General features: G+C 38.1%; 1 protein-coding gene across 1 annotated transcript; it reads right to left on the bottom strand.

The window, feature by feature from the left end:
* Window positions 1-9,150: 9,150 nt before the first annotated feature.
* On the bottom strand, window positions 9,151-17,895 carry fuca2 (alpha-L-fucosidase 2). The gene is made up of 7 exons (XM_064334754.1): window positions 17,512-17,895; window positions 16,482-16,669; window positions 15,428-15,767; window positions 13,978-14,188; window positions 11,419-11,609; window positions 10,652-10,760; window positions 9,151-10,174 (listed from the first exon to the last, which is right to left on the bottom strand). Exons 1-7 carry the CDS (start codon window positions 17,694-17,696, stop codon window positions 10,034-10,036), a joined length of 1,365 nt encoding a protein of 454 aa, XP_064190824.1. The 5' UTR covers window positions 17,697-17,895; the 3' UTR covers window positions 9,151-10,033.
* Window positions 17,896-18,522: the final 627 nt, after the last annotated feature.

The following is an 18,522-nucleotide window of genomic DNA, read 5'->3' as shown; positions in this document are numbered from 1 at the left end:
CTGACAAATTAGCCAGATAATTCCTTCAAAGTTGTATCTAATAGCTAGCTAGGTGGCTGGTAGAAACGAACAACTAGCAACTAATACATTAGGAAGATTTTTTTTTGTTTGTTATTGTTTGTTGTTACTCACTATAGCTACACATTAGTTAGCCTAGCTAGGCAGCTTATTAACATTTTCAGAGCTAGATTACTGCAAAAATGATTTTTATTCAGACTGGACAGTGATAGTAGCTAACGGCGATAACTACATTGCAGAGCCACCGACAATTTCAGAGACTTTTCTCCACGCTATTTCCTCTTATCAGTGTCTCTGTAGGAGATTTTATTAAGTCGGGAAACCCGATGTGGAAATTACGAGTTAGGTCCTCCATTGTGGAACGATAGAATGTGGAACTAAAATTAGAAAAAAATAGGGACAATTTACTTGACGGATCATTATATCACATCAGATTGGTTACCGCGACGCGGCGAGGGGGTCAAAGTTGAATTTTTGCCATCTCCACTGCGGCCTCGCCGCTCCCGCCGCGCCGCCGGCAATCCCAAAATGCCTTGCGGGGGCTGGCCGCCACCCCTCATTCAAAATGAATGGAGGCGGCTCCGCCGCGCGGCGGGGCCGCGTATAGTGTGGTTTCAGCATAAGAGTGGCAGTATTACACTTCCCACAATAAGAACTCACAGCCTGAAACACGCTAAACATTTCAACAGCATATTTTGCTAAATGGTGGCACTGTAAATCTATCTGGGCAACAATGACAATATTGGGACAACAATGAAAATATTTAGTTTACATTAATTAGCCAAGCTAATTGGAAGAGCAAATGGATCTGTTCTGCAAATATATACTCTGTGTGTGTGTGTGTGTGTGTGTGTGAGAGAGAGAGAGAGAGAACCAAAGAACCAAAGAATCAAAAGTGGTTTAACAGAAGGTACCTACCTTAACTTCTGTCTGCTTGCCTCCTAAAAGGCATTCCGCATTCTCTCTCGGATCACTGACTCACTGTCCTCTCATCCAAGTGACTCTAGTCTCGATCCAGTCAGATGTTTATCTGGCACAATGCATTGTATTACTGTTTGACAGTCATACACGTTACATATTTACATAAAGTTACACTGAACAGTATTTCAATGATGCGAAAAAATGTAGTTGAGTGTTTTGCGACCAAATATATATATATATATATTAGAGTGCAAGTTTGGTCTGGTGAAAGGGGAACTCTTAACTAATACTTTTTTGTTAATGTAAATAGATATGTTTTGATAGATTGTATAGATTACATATGTGTCAGTAGAGAGTTTGGATGGGTAGAGAGGTGCTGCGGAGGTGGTGTTGAGGCGTAGAGTAGCTCTTCTTCAAACTTGTTCAGTTGGCATGCCTCATCTGCACCCCACACTCTGTGTAAGACACATGCACATTTATTATGTATGAATTTAGTTATTTGTTTAAAAACAGAAAGTTTGTGATGTATTTAACCCACACATTTCAACATCAGAGGGTTAAATTAAGTTAATACAGTTAAATTAAGTTTATTAAACATGATGCTTTCATTTCTGTGCCCTCTTGAGGGTGTCTACTGTTACTATTACTGATTAGGAGATTTTTCGGATACATACAGAGCAATAAAGAAACAAAGCCAGCTCTTGCAGGTGAGAATGGATGAGGTTGGCATGTATTCGCATCTTTAATATCTATAGCTGGCTCTGGTGACATCGATGAACTTTTCAACTAACTATGAAATTTAATGAGCAGGGTAGGGGCTGGGTAGTAAAAATGTGTCCCCCCCAATGTCAAACTCACTCCCACGCCCCTGCAGCTGACTGATTGAACTCCCGCAATGCACCTCGTGATTTGGGTACCAACAAAGTTCTCATGTTAAGATGTCGCCATGTCTATTGTGGGTAAATGTTCAACCCTGTTCCATGGAGGCAATAGCTAGTGACTGTTGTATTATCTCTGATACCAGTGGAGTGGTGGGAGGAACTAGTAACATGGGGATTGAGGATTAGGTGTTTACCATAGTAAGCCTATGTTCTATATTTAGAAGAATACTTTGGTCTCATATATTCCGGAGTAATCATGAATATTACAAATAACAAATTCGAAAAATATGAAGACTAATTTTATCTTAGAGAGGCCAAAATTCAGAAATCGGACATGACACCACTGTTTATATTTGTTACTGCAGTGTGGAACCACTTGGATTCAAAACTCTATCTTCAGATTTTTTTTTTCAGTCAGGAGTCCAAAATGCTACTGTGCATTACACATGCAAAGTCTGACAAAACACATTTAATTGAAATGGAAATTGGACAGCCTGCTTCCTGTTCTGTAATGTTCTGTAATTTAGAGCTTTTTCAACACCTGACTGAATAATAACACTTTGGGATCATAAAACACAGCTTCACATGTAGCTGATGTACCATGCTGCTTGGAAGACGTTTGTAGGACAAATATCATTCTTTTTCCATTTACAACATAGGCCTACAATACAAAGGTACCGTATAAGCTTTAGATATAAAATGTAATCTTGTATTGACCTGTGTTTTGATTATTTTCAGTATAGCCTAATAGCATTTGCACTGTTAGCCCTCTCGTTGTAATATTTATGGTAAATAGCTGTATTTCATCCTGTAATATACTGTAAAACCCCTTTAGAGTACATTTCTGTGATATAAACTGCATCATGGGAATTTTAAATGATGTCAAATGCTGAATACAGGGCACTATCAAAATTTTTAAAATGTTAGTATATTACTGTACCTAACAGTCTCTTGAAATGTTTTTAATTAAGTGAAAGCACACGTTAACTAACTAGTTATTGCTGTTGGTAGCTACTGTTGGTGGGCGGTCTTGTTTGGTTATCAGAATGGGTAATGGGTAAAATTAAGGGCTGGTTACATTTTTTCAGCTAAAGCTATAGCGTTAGCTACTTTCTGGTACCAGGCTACTTGGGCTCTTGGTAACAATTAACTCAATGTAAGCTTCTGTTTTGCTCTTATCTAGCTGACTGGCGTATTGATTTGTAAATGCAATTTGCAGTACAGTAAATATTTATGTATTTCAATCATGTTAAGCAGGAAATGCTGAAAACTAAGGGTTTTGGACTAGACTAGATTTTAGCCAGCAATGATGGGCTCAATTTTTTAAAATTAATTCTTTTTGTTTACAGATTCTTCAAGAGAAAAGATTTAGAGAAACAAAATACACCACCAATGCTGGAGTGAGTCTCAGGACAGGAGAAATGGTGAAGAGGAAGCTAACACCAAAGTTTTCAATAACAGCTGGCAACCTTCCTTTGGCAGCTAACTGAGTTTGAGTGGAAGACCTTAGATTAGGTTAAGATTAAGAAACACACAAAGAGATCCATTTACTTGCATTGTTTTTGTTTCTCTGTCTTTTTCCATTTTTGTCTCAAACTCAGACAGTTGGAAATGTTACACTTCATACAATATGTTGATTTGTGTTCTTTTGAACTGATTTTATTACTGCAATTCCTCTATGGCATACACATCAACCAATCAATCTTTATTTACAGTACATAGCACCTTTTAAACAAAGGTACAAAGTGTTCCACAAGACTGAAGAAAGTGGCACACATGATTCATATGCCATTATGTTCCACACAACCTAAAGATGCTTAATCTAATCTAATGGTGTACTGACATGTCATGGTTGAAATCCTGCAGATAAGCACAAGGCTAAGCACAATGATATTATTATCAAAATATTCCAGGTTTTAAGCCGTTTATAAAGAGATCAAACATGACTATGTTTGGGGACAATCAAGCTCAGCTATCAAAGAAAGAAACCTGGAAGTTGTTCAACTGCTCCTGACAACAAGAGATGAATCTTCATAGACAAATAATTATTAAATTTCACCAGTTGTGGTCTCTACCTTCAGGCAAAATATTTTCCATGCAACAAAACCAAATTGTACCACATTGGGGTTTGCTTTTAGCAGAAACTAACTCTAAAATTTGAGATTTCAAATATCAAAACTCAACAACCCCCAAGCTTTATATGGAGATAAGTAACATAGCTTAATTGCCACAAGGATCTTCCCTTTCATGTTTACGGAGTGAAGAGTGGAGAGAGGGAACAGAGGGCACATACCTATAGTCATTCAAATGATTTTGTCTGTCTCTCAAATATTATATTCTAAAGGCTAGACATCCGTCAGCCTCCAGAATTCTAATCTTCTGTTTAGATTTAGGTATTGAAAAATAAATTTTGTTGTAAAACAACAACCTTTTTATGCATAAAGCCTCAAGAACTTTCCTTGTCAGTGCGTAACATTTTCAGCTTGTGTACTCGAAAGCTTATGTTTTGTTGCAGGAGTAACAATACGTGTCCTTTCATGCAAACCTAACAAACGAGACACTGTTAGAAATGTATTTTCATTGGCTAAAATGCTAAATTACTGGGTCTCATTGGGTATATTGAAGGACTGCTTGGCCAGTCCTCATCAGTGGAGCTTGTAGGTGGACTCATCTTGTTTCAAAGAATCTATACAAACCGGAGATAATAATATTCATATGCACACCGTACTTTTGGCTTGTTTATAAGGGTGATATGGACAACAATGGTAAAACATTGGCACTGTAAAATTGCTTAGAGACAGAACTGTGAGTTTTAATACTTTCAAATGGTATATCATGAGACCCGCTTAGAATTTCACCTTAAAATAATGAGGAGTCCAATCAAGACAATTCACACTTGATATGCTTAATTTCATAACCTGAAAAAATCTGTCATATTTTCTCAGTATTGAGCTATAGAAAAATTTGTAAAACAACTAGGAAGAAGAAAATGGCCTCTTTCTTGGATGCCCAATCATACAGAGGAGATTGCTCATGTACAATGATATGAGAACAGTCTGTCAGGCAGAAATCAAACCTCCATGGGAGAATCAATAACATGCTACCTGAGGCTGGTCAGAATTTTCCCAGGCTGTGGCACACATCCACATTACAACCCCTAATCTTAGCAAGTTGAGAAACACAGAGGTCCCTAACACTTCACATAATACATTGCACACATTTAAAGCTGTCAACTACAGTGTGTGAAAATGAAATGTTTATCATTGAATACAGGCCCATGTTTGAATGAAAACTGAAATGGTACACTTGAACATTGCTCATATTTATCCAGAGGAATACATAAGCTGTGCCGGTTATTATTTTGTCATATTAGAAAGTATGTCTTGACACTTCCTGTGAACATGAGAACAACACTTATTAACACCATAGCTCCCCTCAGGAGGTGAGGATTTGAATATAATTTGGAGGATGTGCTTGCATATATTTGCATGCCAATATGGTAAACTGCTTTTTTAGTGAGTGGTATGCACCATAATTCAAACAGTAACTTGGATATTCAGGCCAAAAAATATTTTTTGAAAAGCAAAAGACAGCAAAAAATCACAATTGGTTTTTTAATTTGCCACAGGTCAGTTGCTCATATTAAAAAAATGTAAGAAAATTTGACTAAATGTTATACCCGATTGCGTTTGTGCCGTATCATATAGCCCATGTAAAACTCATGTGTAGATCTTCTGAGCTCACTAACTGACATTTTGGTAATGTACCAGCTTCTGTTCAGGACTTCCTTTTAGCTATCAAACAAGCAGAAAATGATAACCTTTTTCCAAATGGGAACCAAGAACCATAAACCAAGCCCACAAGTAAGAAGTGGAACAACTTTTTTTGTCTTCATAGGATAGGAATCAGTTACAAATCACAAAATGATTTCCAGGTAGAAAAATGACTTCCTGTTTACATTGATTGGTTATGCCAGTTATATGACTGGTTAGGTAAAATGGAAAGTTTATTTGAAATACTCCTCAGTATTATAAAAAGGTTGTAGCAGATATTTATTTTAACTTTTTTTATTTTTTACTTCATGTCTGTATTTGTAGTCATTGATGAGACCAGCATGTACAGAAATATTAGAGGAGAACACCCAACAGCTTTTTTAAATATCCCCACTGGCAGCAGGATTTGGACAATCAAATGATTGTCATTGGAAGCTTACTGCCCATTTCCAATACAGTCTAAAGAATACTGATTTGGTATTGTTGCAGAACCAGGGGTCTGTAGTTTCCACATCACAAGTTGAATAACCAAAACACACAAACGAAGTACAATTAAACAAGGAAAGTTTATTAGGGGAAACTCACAAAGGGGAAAGGGGGAAATCAGGCAATCAGTCCAGTTCCACAATCTGTATCCGTAATCCGTGTCTGTATTCCAAAATTCAAATCCAAAGCCAGGTTCTCAAACAAAACAAGTCAATGCACAAGCGGGTAGTCAGGCAGTCCAGGTCACAACAGTAATTCAAACGATTATTTCTCACAATACTCTCTCTCCTCACCAAATGCGTTTCCCTCACGGTACTTTGCGATTTCCTCATGTTTCGGCTCTCCCTTTATCCCTGAGCCTTGAGTGCATAATGATTATTGCCGGACCTCCTTCTGTGTTTAGGGGGTGGAGCCAACGTGCTGCCAGGTATCTGTCCTCCACCACCAATCCCCGCACCTCTCCCCGCCATCTGTCACAGTATGTACAAGTTGATTATACAAAAGAAAAAATAATATTTCTAATTACTAGCACACAAAATTAATTCCTCTTCATGCTTTGTCAAAAAATGATGCTCAAATTAGAAAATGTAATTTACAAAAATTAATTTCAGTTGTCATCCTTAGTGAATTAGCGCAATCTTCAGTTTTTTGAATGTCATCAAGTTTTATCTAAATGCGATACCACATTAATTTAAGAAGTGAAACAAGAAGGCTATCTATAACCGCTACTTCCATACTCCAGTATTCCTTTCAGTGTCAGATCCTTTAATCCAGCTGTTCATAAGTTCTCAATCATATGACATATTCTTTCATATTTACTCAATAGCGTAACATATGTTCTACATACTCCTCCTGTTGACATTTCTCATGCAAACCACCTGTATTCCTATGATATGCAGGTTTTGTTGTATCGATTGTGCCCTATCCTTAAACTGGAAATAATAACCTTCTCATTTCTGTTCCTATCAGTCATGACATATACCACAGTTTAGATGCAATATCATGCTACAGACTTGCCTTTAGAGGGCATCAGAGTGCTTCAACACATTTCTAACAATGTTGGGTCCAAAATTTTTAGAGAGTCTAGTTGCTTGGGCGCTACTGTCATAATTTTCAAAGCCAGCATGACAACCAATACATCAAATGCAACTAGAGATTATATGGGATACCAACAATTTTATGACAGGTTACCAGGAAGAGGGTGCATTCATTCTTCAAATTTGAGAGACATTTTCCCAGAGGAAAAATAATTACAACTTCTCAGGTCAACATAATCTACATTTCCAAAAGTATGAACATCACACCCATATGTACTTGTTGAACATCTCGTTCCAAAACCATGGGTATAAATATTTAGTTGGACCCCACTTTGCTGTTTTAAGAGCCTCCACTCTTCTGGGAAGGCTTTCCAGTAGATTTTGAAACATGGCTGCAGGGTTTTGCTTACATTCATATATTCAGCCTCAAGAGCATTAGTGAGGTTGGGCACTGATGTTGAGTGTAAGGCAGGGTTCAAATTACGGGGGGGATTGGGGGGTTCTGACCCCCCTAATTAAGACTTGGACCTCCCCAAAAGAGGTAAAAACAACAGGTCGGGGGGGTCGAAACATTTATACATCCTTCTTACCTGTAATCGTAAATATTACAATATTTTTCCCATCAGTGGCATCACTAGGGTTGGTCTAGTATAGTGACGCCCCTGATGGGAAATATATTGTAATATTTACGATTACACGTGGGGGAAGCCATTACAAGGATGTTACGCTGATGAAGGCTTATGCTAAGTGGTACATTCACTGAACTGTATACAGTTCATTGGGTACATCACTATTTAATGAATATAACAGAATGCCTTAACATGCTCTGAAACCCATTGGAGGATGCTAGGAAAGAATGCGCAGATGGAGGAATTGAAGAAATGTGTATAAGGCAAGTGGAACGTCCTTGCTCTTTCAACCATCAGTTTGAAGCCACGTCAATCACAGACGTGGCAGATGGAGAGAGGTGGATCCACAGGTCGATCATTATACATCACACTTTCCGAAAAACGTCTGCACAGGATGCACTCATGTTTCCTTGCCCAAGAATTCTTCAGGAGCCTCCTAGCTTCTAGCTCCCTGAAGGAGCATTTAATGGGTTGGAATGTCTTCAAAGATGGTACACCAATATTAATTTCCAAGTCAGTCAAGGACCTTGGAGACAAAGAATCAATAAAATAAGCCATTGAAAATGCACCCATGTTGACAATGCGTGATTCCAGAGGTCAATTTCATGTATATATATTTTTCTTTTTACTGTTTGGCTTTCCAAACTTGGAAAAGAGAAAATTCATTATCAATAACAGGCAATTTGAATACAAAATAGTTTGGACCTGTATTTCAGTTCATGAATAAGCATGGTATAGCCATTGATCAATTGTTTTTAAAGAAGCAGAGCAAACACAGCCGAAGTGGCTGTATGGTAACGTCACCCTGGACAAATTTTCTCTTTGCTTTCAGCTATTTAAGGGGGATGACATGGGAAAGATGGTTATGAGCACTTATGGTACTGCAGTTATTTCTGAACCCTGTGTGCCCTCTGCTGGTCTTAAATGGGTCCAGCAGACCTGAAAAGTTTATCCCATGGGGTTGCTATAAATAATCATGGCTGATCAATATCTTTTTTAGAAGATTACCCTGTCTGCTGTAAAAACAAGAAACTTAAGATAAGGGCATACACTCCTATTAAGTGCAAACATTATAATTTTGAAAAAAAAAAATTCATTAAAAAAAGTGTTTCAGAGACTCCATGGTATTTGGTGCTAAACAATTGGATTTACACAAATAAATGTATTTTTGGAGTCAAGCTTGTTCCTTTGTGTTGTTCTTCTGCTTGCTGTCTTACTGCAGTTGCACCCTTGAAAAAGGTATCTTACCTGAATCACATAAGTACAATATCCAGCGGAATTAGTGGATTTTATGTAACGTGTAAGTCGCTCTGCAAAATGTTATTTTTTACATGTAATGAATATTGGCTTACAAATCTATTACTGGATTTACATCTACCCATTGACAAAAAACCAAGCCGAGACATTATGTGGAACCACAGACCATAGTCACCTTTATTCCAGATATTATATTGATAATAATTGGTAAAAAAAAAACGGTTAAAAATGATATCTAAAATTCAGAAAAAGGTATTATTAATTAAAGTTGTCTTCATACAGTTGTCTTCATACATTGTTCAGTAAAGTGCTCTCATATGATTACTGGATATTTAAAGTGCTAAAATCAAACAAGCAGTTTTGGGCTCCATCAAGAAATATTCAAAGATAAGTGAATGGTATACCATATATATCTGCCTACCAATGGTTTGTATAAAGGTGTAAAAAGACCCTTATGCTATATATAGGCAAACAGGTATGGGATTAATTTAACTGCACTATTCTTTGTGCTGTGCTCACACAGATGGAATAAACAGGGGTGTTTGGATAAACAATATATCACTTTCAGGGCTGTTGTGGCTGTAATGACAGCAGTATAAATGTTGAAAAGACAAAAATGATAACAAACCCTACTGAGGTATAACCTGGTACAGGATGTAATGCACGGAACAAATTTAAGTTTTGTGATATCTGATGAATATCCCAAGCACCTCCACCATTACCACATAAATTGTAGGTAAATTGATGCAGCTGGCTCTCATTCTCTGGAATTTTGGAAAAATGCATCTGAATTTGGTTCTTCACCACATTGCACAGCATATAAAATAAATTTCCTTTCCCTTTTCTTCTTACTAGGAATGCAGTACAGTTAATGTAAAAAGAAAAAAAACATGGAGCTCTCCATTCACAGTACACCTGGTGTGCAATCACTCTGATTCATCTGATTCATCATTCATTCATGATTTCAAGCAAATTTCCCTGGATGACAACAAAAAATAAATGTGTGTATAACTAAAGGCGACAGTCCCACTCTATCCTGCTCCAGTTAGTCGGAGGGTCCAGGCCCAAAAGCAGGGCATTTGGCCATAAGGAAGCTGGGGCAGAAACACCTTCAGTCCATTGGGCTTCAAGGGCTGCCACTTCAGAGGCTGCTGATAACCGAGAAGCACCACCTTGTGGAGAGCAATGAGAGTAGCAGATATCATTAGTCGTTTTACAATGGGGATCTGCCATGGAACAGAGATTTAAAGCAAACAGGACAATAAAAACAAGAACTAAAAAATAAACAGTTGTACGGTTATTGTAAGGCACTAAAGCCTATCTACTGTGAAGAGCGTGAGCGGGCACCAGTCAGCAGAAGTCAGACTAACAAATTCATAATTAAAAAATTTATAAACATAAAATTCAAATAACAATAATAAACAATGACAGAGTTTCATTAAATTATTTTTTTCTAAAAGTGGAAAATGTTATAGTTCATTTTTTGTATTTATTTAGTATTCTCCTCAACAATCTACACGTTTTGATAGTTAGGTAGTTTGAGCTCTGTATTTTATACTATTACTGCTTGGATGACACAGAAGTCATGATGAAATAGTAAAGCAAAGTGCTGGCTGCTGCATAGAAGGTTGATTCTCCAGTGTCCTTACCTCAGTCTTTCCCTCCAGGACCATAGGTTCATTGAGAGCTACATATCCACTGTCAGGCCACTGCAGGATGACTGCATAGATGGCGCCTTCCTTTGGCCTCCAAGTGTACCTATTTAGAGATATAAATAATCAAACTGAGATGGTATCAAAACTAGCGCAGGTAACTCACTTATTTCAAATGTGTGGCTCTCAATCAAACTAAAACTACCATAATAAACAAATCATGCAAGTCATTTACTATTCATATATTATTCCACAAAACAGTTTACCCTTCCACATTTTAAAGCTTTTAACACTGGGTCAAAATAAAATGGTGACAGCAGGCGGATACAGGCTGAGGCTCCAATACATTAAAGCTGCATATTAAACACTCAATGAAACACCTTAAATTCTGACATCATTTTAAAAAATGGGTCAGCTTGGCTACTGTATAAACAGATGTCTTCTGCATTCATACGTGTAAGCGCATAAAAATGAATAGTGAACTGCAGAACTAAATCAATATTGAGAAGGGGAATTAAAACACACCTAAATGAAGGTGAACGTAACCCTGATAGAAATATTGTAAAAAAGAAAAATAAATAAAATAAATTTTTTTTTAAATGTATTAAAAATCCAAAAATGGGGGAAGTAGACACAGAGGTGATTATATGCCTGAATCCTTGAAAGGCAACATGTGGCAACTGTTTAAACTGCAATAAAACAAGGTAATTATTTTGGGTGGGGAAGTGTTGTACTGTCTTCTCTGCGAAACGGTGGGTGCTGACCAGACTCCGGGCGAGGCGCTGTCATTCTGGGACCTCCAGGCGCTGCTGTTGTAAATGGCCTCCCCATTGACCGCCAGCCACTGGCCCACCTGCCGGAGACGCTCCTCAAATATGGGGGCGATTCGTCCATCATGAGTGGGCCCCACATTCATCAGGAGGTTCCCACCACAGGACACCGTCTCTACCAGTGTCTGAGGCACAGAGAGCATCCATTCACCCGTTACCAACCCCTTATCGTAGCTTCCCTCTAAACAATCATACATTGATACACTAATTGCCGCGTCGATATGCTTATTGTGTTTTACAATTAATTTTCACGAAAGGTACAGATTTGTATTTTCAATTGGGTGCTTTTTAAAGTGATTATTCATGAAAACAAACTATTCATAAGCCCATAATTCATAAATAACTGTTTTCTCTGTGAGGCACCAGACAATACTCCGTCCCATTACCCACAAGCACTCCCACTAACACACATCCTCATGTATGCATTTTAACACAGAGACCAGTGATTTATTAATCAGTAAACATAATTAACATTATTGCAGGTTTTTTATAAACTGTTGTCATAAAAACACTGAATTACTTATGGGGATGGTTTCCCAGACACAGATTAAGTTTAGGTCCAGATTAAATTTACTTTAATATGTAGAATCTCCACTGAAAATAATTTAGTTTTAGACTAGGGTTAATCAACATCTACAAAACTGGCCCACGGTGTTACAGTAAAATCAAAAATACTAAATACATAAACTTTAAAGTGCAAGAAGTCTCTTGGCAAACAATTTTTTCTTGGCAAAATATTTTGCTGTGAACAAAACACACCCTCATCTACACTCTCTAACACAGAGACCAGTGATTTTCCCAGTCAAAAACACACCCTCATCTACACTCTCTAACACAGAGACCAGTGATTTATCCCTCTGTCAATAACACACCCTCATCCACACAATTCATAATGGAGCATGTTAAAGCTCATATTGCAAATATTAGAACATATCTTACTTCCTCTGCACATTCAACATCTGTCTGTGCAGACTGATCTCCGGTCGGGACATAAATATAGTACGCTTGGTCAAATCCTCCGAAACGACATTTTGGATAGACTAGCGACATGTGGTGCTTTTATAAAATTCACAAAAGAAAGTAAGATTAATGAAAAAAATTACAAAATTACTGTAAATTAAGATTGCATGTCCCCCGTACCTTCTGGTGGACTCGTTATATTGACTAATTCAGTGATATAGCTTGTTGTATTTATGGCAAGCAGCTCGATGCACTATTGTATTAATTAAAGAAAATAAGGGAAACAAAGTGCAAGAACATGGGCTACAAGTATCTACACAGAGATCAGTATTTAAGAACAACACTGTGAGAAGGTGCGTACTTGCCGCATATACTTTGTAGTTGGTGTACACAGAATTTCAGGGAGACAAAAATATCAGGCATAAGGGAAAAGGATTAGGGAAAAGGATTAGAAAAATTGCTGTTCGTACTCTGTGTGATGGCCTAATGTTTGAATATAGTAAAGCACAGTGAAATTAGCGTCCACCTGTTTTAATTGTCCACGCTTATTTCCCAGCTTTATAATGGCTTCCTTGACTTTCATTGACACAACTCTGGTCCTCATTTTGACAAATGCCAATAACAGACTCCAATAACGGACTTTCAAAACTAGATACTGAAACCTCTCTTATACCTGCGCTAAGGAAGCAACTGAACGCACCTTCCGACTAATCAGAAACACCCGTGATGCTATTTGTCCAAAACATTATGATGCCCTGAAACAGGGGGACCATTTATTAAATGTTCTGTAATTGTGCATAAAATGTCCTGTTAATGTCCACATGGCGAAACTAAAATGTATTTTGTTTCTTTACCCACATGTGAATTGCTTGATTACAAACCTAAAATTGTGGAGTACAGAGCCAAATTAAGAAAAAATGTCTTTCTCACGAACATTATGCAGCTCGCTGTATACACACCAAACTGTTAGCTCAGTGTTGATGTAACCAAGATATTTAATAAGTGTACTTTATCATACATTTCAGCTTCTGCAATCACAAGTTAGTATTAATTTTTTTTAAGCTAGCTGCCTCATTACATCATAATATAATAAAGCAGTTTGGTGTATATGTGTGCCATATTCAGTTGATTTTAAAGACCGAAAACTAGTGGGAGAGTTAGCACAGCTCACGCGGAGAGAAAAGACAAGACTAAAGAAAACTGATCTGTAAGCTATTCACACTAAAGGGGCTCCAGCTAAGCTGGTATTGTTGCCAAACCTTAGAAAAAGAATATAACCACATTTTTAGAGCCTAGGAGGTCCCTTCATAAATTCAGAGAAAACAGTGAAATATGCAACTTCATTTATTCATATCCACATTTTAAAAATCATGCATATGCACAATTCAAGAACTGGTTGTTTGTTCAAATTTAGTATGAAAACTGCCTTAAGTCTATAAATGAGGCCTCAGGTGACATGAGGTTTTTGTGTAATCAACAAGCTGACCCCCTGCTGAACGCCAGCAAGTAGCATCTGTGTGCACATAATTATACCTTTAGCAGCTCCTCTATGGTTAGGTAGTCCTTAAGCTCAGCGTTCCTTCTGTATCCCCAGGACTTCTGGTCGATGGTCATACAGTTTTCCCACTTGTGTTTCAGCAGGTGTCCGGGGTTGTAGCGGTCAGTGCAGGTGTAGTACCCTCCATGTTTGCAGATGGTGCCGTACCCCCAGCGGTCGTTGGTCACGACTGTCTCCTGCACCGGACTGCAAAAAAGTGATGTTGGTCATATGAAAAAAATAACTTGCTGCACATAATTCACTTTCCACAGACATTCATAAATATAACTCTGCTCACATACCATTCACTACTGCACAGGCTACAGTTTACACAATACATACAGATGTGTGAACATATGGTAAGTCAAAATTACAAAGGGGTAGTGTGGGTCATAGAAAATGAATTGGTTCAGGAGGTGGCTTGTCTTAGAAAGCTTCGGAACCGCTGTTCTTTAGTATGCTTAAAAAACCATCAAAGCACATCTGATCTAAAGAATTAGCTAACACTGAAGTGGATGTTTTACAGCAATGCATACATTTTGCAAGAGGTTATGAACTGTACATAAACTATTTTAGATGACTGAAAGCCCTAAAAAAAAGTGAAAGCAAATGATTTTCCCGATTAGCCTGTTGCCCACAAAAAGTAAACTAAAATAAAATCTGTTTTGTGGATAGCGTAACTGAGCTAACCTGACGGAAAACTAAGCAACTGGGAATGCATATTATTCATATAATAATCAGTTTTTAAAAGTTGAAGCTGAAAGGTAAATCAGGTCCAGAATACAGAGAAGAACAGGCCCTGTGAGATGACAATGTGTTCACGGAATGAGGGGGGGGGGGGGGTTGATCATGGACCCCCCGTTGAATACCCAGGATCTAAAGGAAATGCTGAGACGGATATGGGATCTTGATATCCATGCCACTGAGTTTGAACCCTTTAATTAGCTCTTATATAATAACACTTCTAACAGTATTACATATAGTTATGTTGTGCACATTAGAGGAAGTGGATAATTCTGTGTGAATTTAAGTGCAAAATGGCCTTTTTTGTGTCAAATTTCAGGAAAATCCAAAGGGGTCACTCATTCACCCACAATGACCCAAGTATCTTCTGGAATAAAAGGATGGAAATAAAACAGACAGTGTGTACTTTTTCACTTGAAGGGAACCTTCAGTGTTGTTATGAAAACACAAAGAAATAGTTTGTTTGGTGGTACCATGCATTTTTAAATCTACCTAATAAGGCCAATTTAATTGGAGCAAACTTGTAATGTCCATGAAGTTCCATGAATATGCATATTAAAATGAAAAGTGTAAGGTACACTGCAGGTTATGTTTAAAGAACAGGTTAGGAGCCCCTGTTCATGCTTATTGGAGTATAGGGGCCCATGAAACCTCATTCTCTGGCCACTGTTACAAATCTAAGATTCCCAATAGTCTCCATACCTCTCATTGTAAAGCCAGGCTAAGAATCCTGTGCTATTCCAGTACTTGTCTGGGGCATCGCCATCTCCGTCAGACCACAACACCTCTGGTCGGTACTTTGTGACGATCTCATATAGCTCTGGTAAGGTCTTAGTATTAGGGAACTGGTTAGTGGTGAACAGGTTTGCAGCATCCTGCCTGAAGAGGGGATTGAACCACTCGAAGAGGGAGTGGTAAAGTCCCAGACGGAGGTCACTTTGTGCTCGCAAGGCATCGGCGACCTCTGCCACCAGGTCCCTCTTTGGCCCTACATCTACCGCATTCCAGTTCCAGGAATATTTGGAGCCCCACAGAGTGAAACCTGAGGATGGACACACATATATGCATGTAAAATGACAACATCTATTTGAGTGGAAAAATTTTCATGACCTTTGAGATTGTACAAGCCTATGTACTCTGCTCAGCAGAACATTTTTCAAAATATGAAGATTAAAATTTAAGTAGATTTCATATAAACGATAATTCAGTTATCAAACAGTTATCAAGGACATTCCTTTTTAAAAATAAAAAATGTATTCCTTTTTCTAAAATAAATTGGTTACCTAACCTGGGCCTAAACATGTCCAATTCCCACTTTAATTTGGAATATCCAATTGACTATTTGTAGTTGTATTCATGTGTGATTCCACAGCACTGATTAAGAGTGATTCTCCTCTGAAAACCGTGGTGTCAACAGCCTGCTTCGTTTCACACCACAGCAGCCAACAGCCAAGCTTGCACAAAGCTGGGCATCATCCATGTAGCACAACGTGTTGCTTTAACTGAATGAGCCACCTAGTAACATTCCACCTAAATGTTCAGAAAACCAGGTTAAATTTTCATTTAATTAGCTGGTTTATAGGCTACCACCTGTACAGATCACATGAGTTAGCCTATATGTTTCTTGTCTAAACACAGCCCAGGTTACAGCCATGCCTGGACTAACCAATTATGCCTGAAATTAATTATTCATTATTTGTTGTTAAAAACACATTCCTTTGGGCATGAAAGTAGTCTTTCAAAAATGCTTACAAACCTTCATGATGCTTTGTTGTGAGCACTACATATTTTGCCCCAGATGCAGCAAAGATATCTGCCCACTGTTTTGCATCAAAGAACTCTGCTGTGAACTGGGGTGCAAAGTCTTGGTACTGAAAGCCGGGGGGATAGTTATGCTCCATAAAATCAACATATGGCTTCAATTTCTCCCCCTGCCAGTACCACCTGTGGACACACAAGTGTAAAAGGTGTCAAAACTTCTTCAAGTGAACATTTCCAAAAAAATATAACAAAAACAGGCGAGGGCCAGTCAGAATTGCTACAGTCTTATTTCACAGAAGGTTTCTATCCCTAAAATGCTTGTCCTTTGTGGCAAGTTGTGTTATTTCAAAGATTTCAATGTGAGCATATCCTATTAACTTTTTATCACATCACATTACTAGTAGACTGCATGACATTGCAAGTATAAAAAAGCATAACTTCTTGCTTGATATCTAATTAAGCTACTTTTATCAATGATTTTATCCCTGATATTAGACTTTCTATGACACGTTTCAGCCATTAGGTGGTTGGTAAGAGCACATTTCAATTGCAGGACTGTTCTGTGTGTTCACATTACATCCTCTTTTGATATTAACTAAACACTGCAGATAGCTACTTCACTGTAATGTACAAAGAATTGAAGGTCAACTAGTTAACATCCATTAAGCAAATACTACTACTATTATTGTTATTATTATATATATATTATTATCACACTGTACACTTCATAATTTGGTTTCCTGGACATTTACTTTATGTAGACAGCAACACCGGTACATTTTTGGTTAAAAAGCCATACCGTGTAAACTCCCCTCATATATGTGTAGTCTTCTGTCATTGACCACCAGTTGCTAACAGTTTCACTCCACAAGATGGCTGTTCCATCAGCTACCCAGGATTTGCTCAGAACTTGGTAAAACAGCTTTCTCCTATTTTGTACTCTGGTCATTGAATAATTTTCTAAAGAACACACTATATAGGCTACTGTAGATTGTAGACTTATGCGGATTTCATAGGATACTTACCAAAACCACTCACTTCCGTAGCTGGGGACAGAGAATACCCCCCAGTGCACGAAGATGCCAAATTTGGCTTGATCGAACCAGACAGGTATAGGTCGGGAGTCAATCGATTCCCACGTAGGTTCGTATTTACATTTGCAGTGGGCGATTAGGATGGCTAAAACGACGGAGACCAAAGCTTTGTCCATAACGGTGCTTTTTGATAGAGAATGTTTACTCCAAAGTAGGCTACGAATCACATAGTTAGTTAACCAGGTACATAGCAGCTGATGAACTATATGAAATGTTTATTAATAGCTAGCTCGTTCACTACCGCATCTTGTTACTTCCTGGTAAATCATGTGACCTGGCCAAGAAGCAGAGTTCCTTCACAAATTATTTCAAGAGAACCTGCCCTTCTCCATGGAGAGTCAATGGGTGACGTCACAGTGACATCGTCCATATTTTTCTACAGTCCATGGTTAAACATAAGAAGTTGTAACTAGCAAACTTCAGATTGATGTCAGTATTGTTTACCCTTTTACAGCATGATACTCAAGTGTCGCAAGTTATAAAAGAGAAACAATCCTGGCAGTCTGCAGTTTGCAAATTGGATGGGCAGAAAGTCCAGAAGTCCTTGAAGAAAGCAGCACTCCTGAATCCCCATGTGTCATTATAGAATATTTTGACTACTTTAATTGGCAAAAACATTCAAACTCCAGCTGAAAATGTGAAAATGTCCCTCAAAATCAGAAGCAGATCAGGTGTCCCAATTTTCATACTTCTGGTTAGGAGACGAGTGATAGTGGGGGAGTTAATGAACTGGGGGGATGGAGGTCAGGAGTGAAAAGTAATAGAACGCGCCCCTGATGAAATGCAATCTCTAACTAGCTGCTCAATAATTATGTTTAGACAGTTAATATAAATGCTTGTAATTCTGAAAGTGCCCATGCCCATCTACACATACAGTGCAGTCCATAAATAATGAACAGTTACACCGTTTCGTTTTGGCTCTGTAGCCTGCTCCAGCACATT

The sequence above is a fragment of the Anguilla rostrata genome, chromosome 1 (genome assembly GCF_018555375.3).
Source record: "Anguilla rostrata isolate EN2019 chromosome 1, ASM1855537v3, whole genome shotgun sequence".
Classification (NCBI taxonomy): Eukaryota; Metazoa; Chordata; class Actinopteri; order Anguilliformes; family Anguillidae; genus Anguilla; species Anguilla rostrata.
This window is presented reverse-complemented; position numbering and strand designations above follow the sequence as displayed.

Excerpts from the sequence above, each read along its gene's own strand:
- fuca2 (XM_064334754.1), bottom strand. The coding sequence starts at position 17,696 with ATGGACAAAGCTTTGGTCTCCGTCGTTTTAGCCATCCTAATCGCCCAC. Across the intron at positions 11,610-13,977 it reads CCATAGAGGAGCTGCTAAAG|ACACTGGTAGAGACGGTGTC; the intron begins GTATAATTATGT and ends TCTGTGCCTCAG. Across the intron at positions 10,761-11,418 it reads AGCGCCTCGCCCGGAGTCTG|GTACACTTGGAGGCCAAAGG; the intron begins GTCAGCACCCAC and ends ATCTCTAAATAG.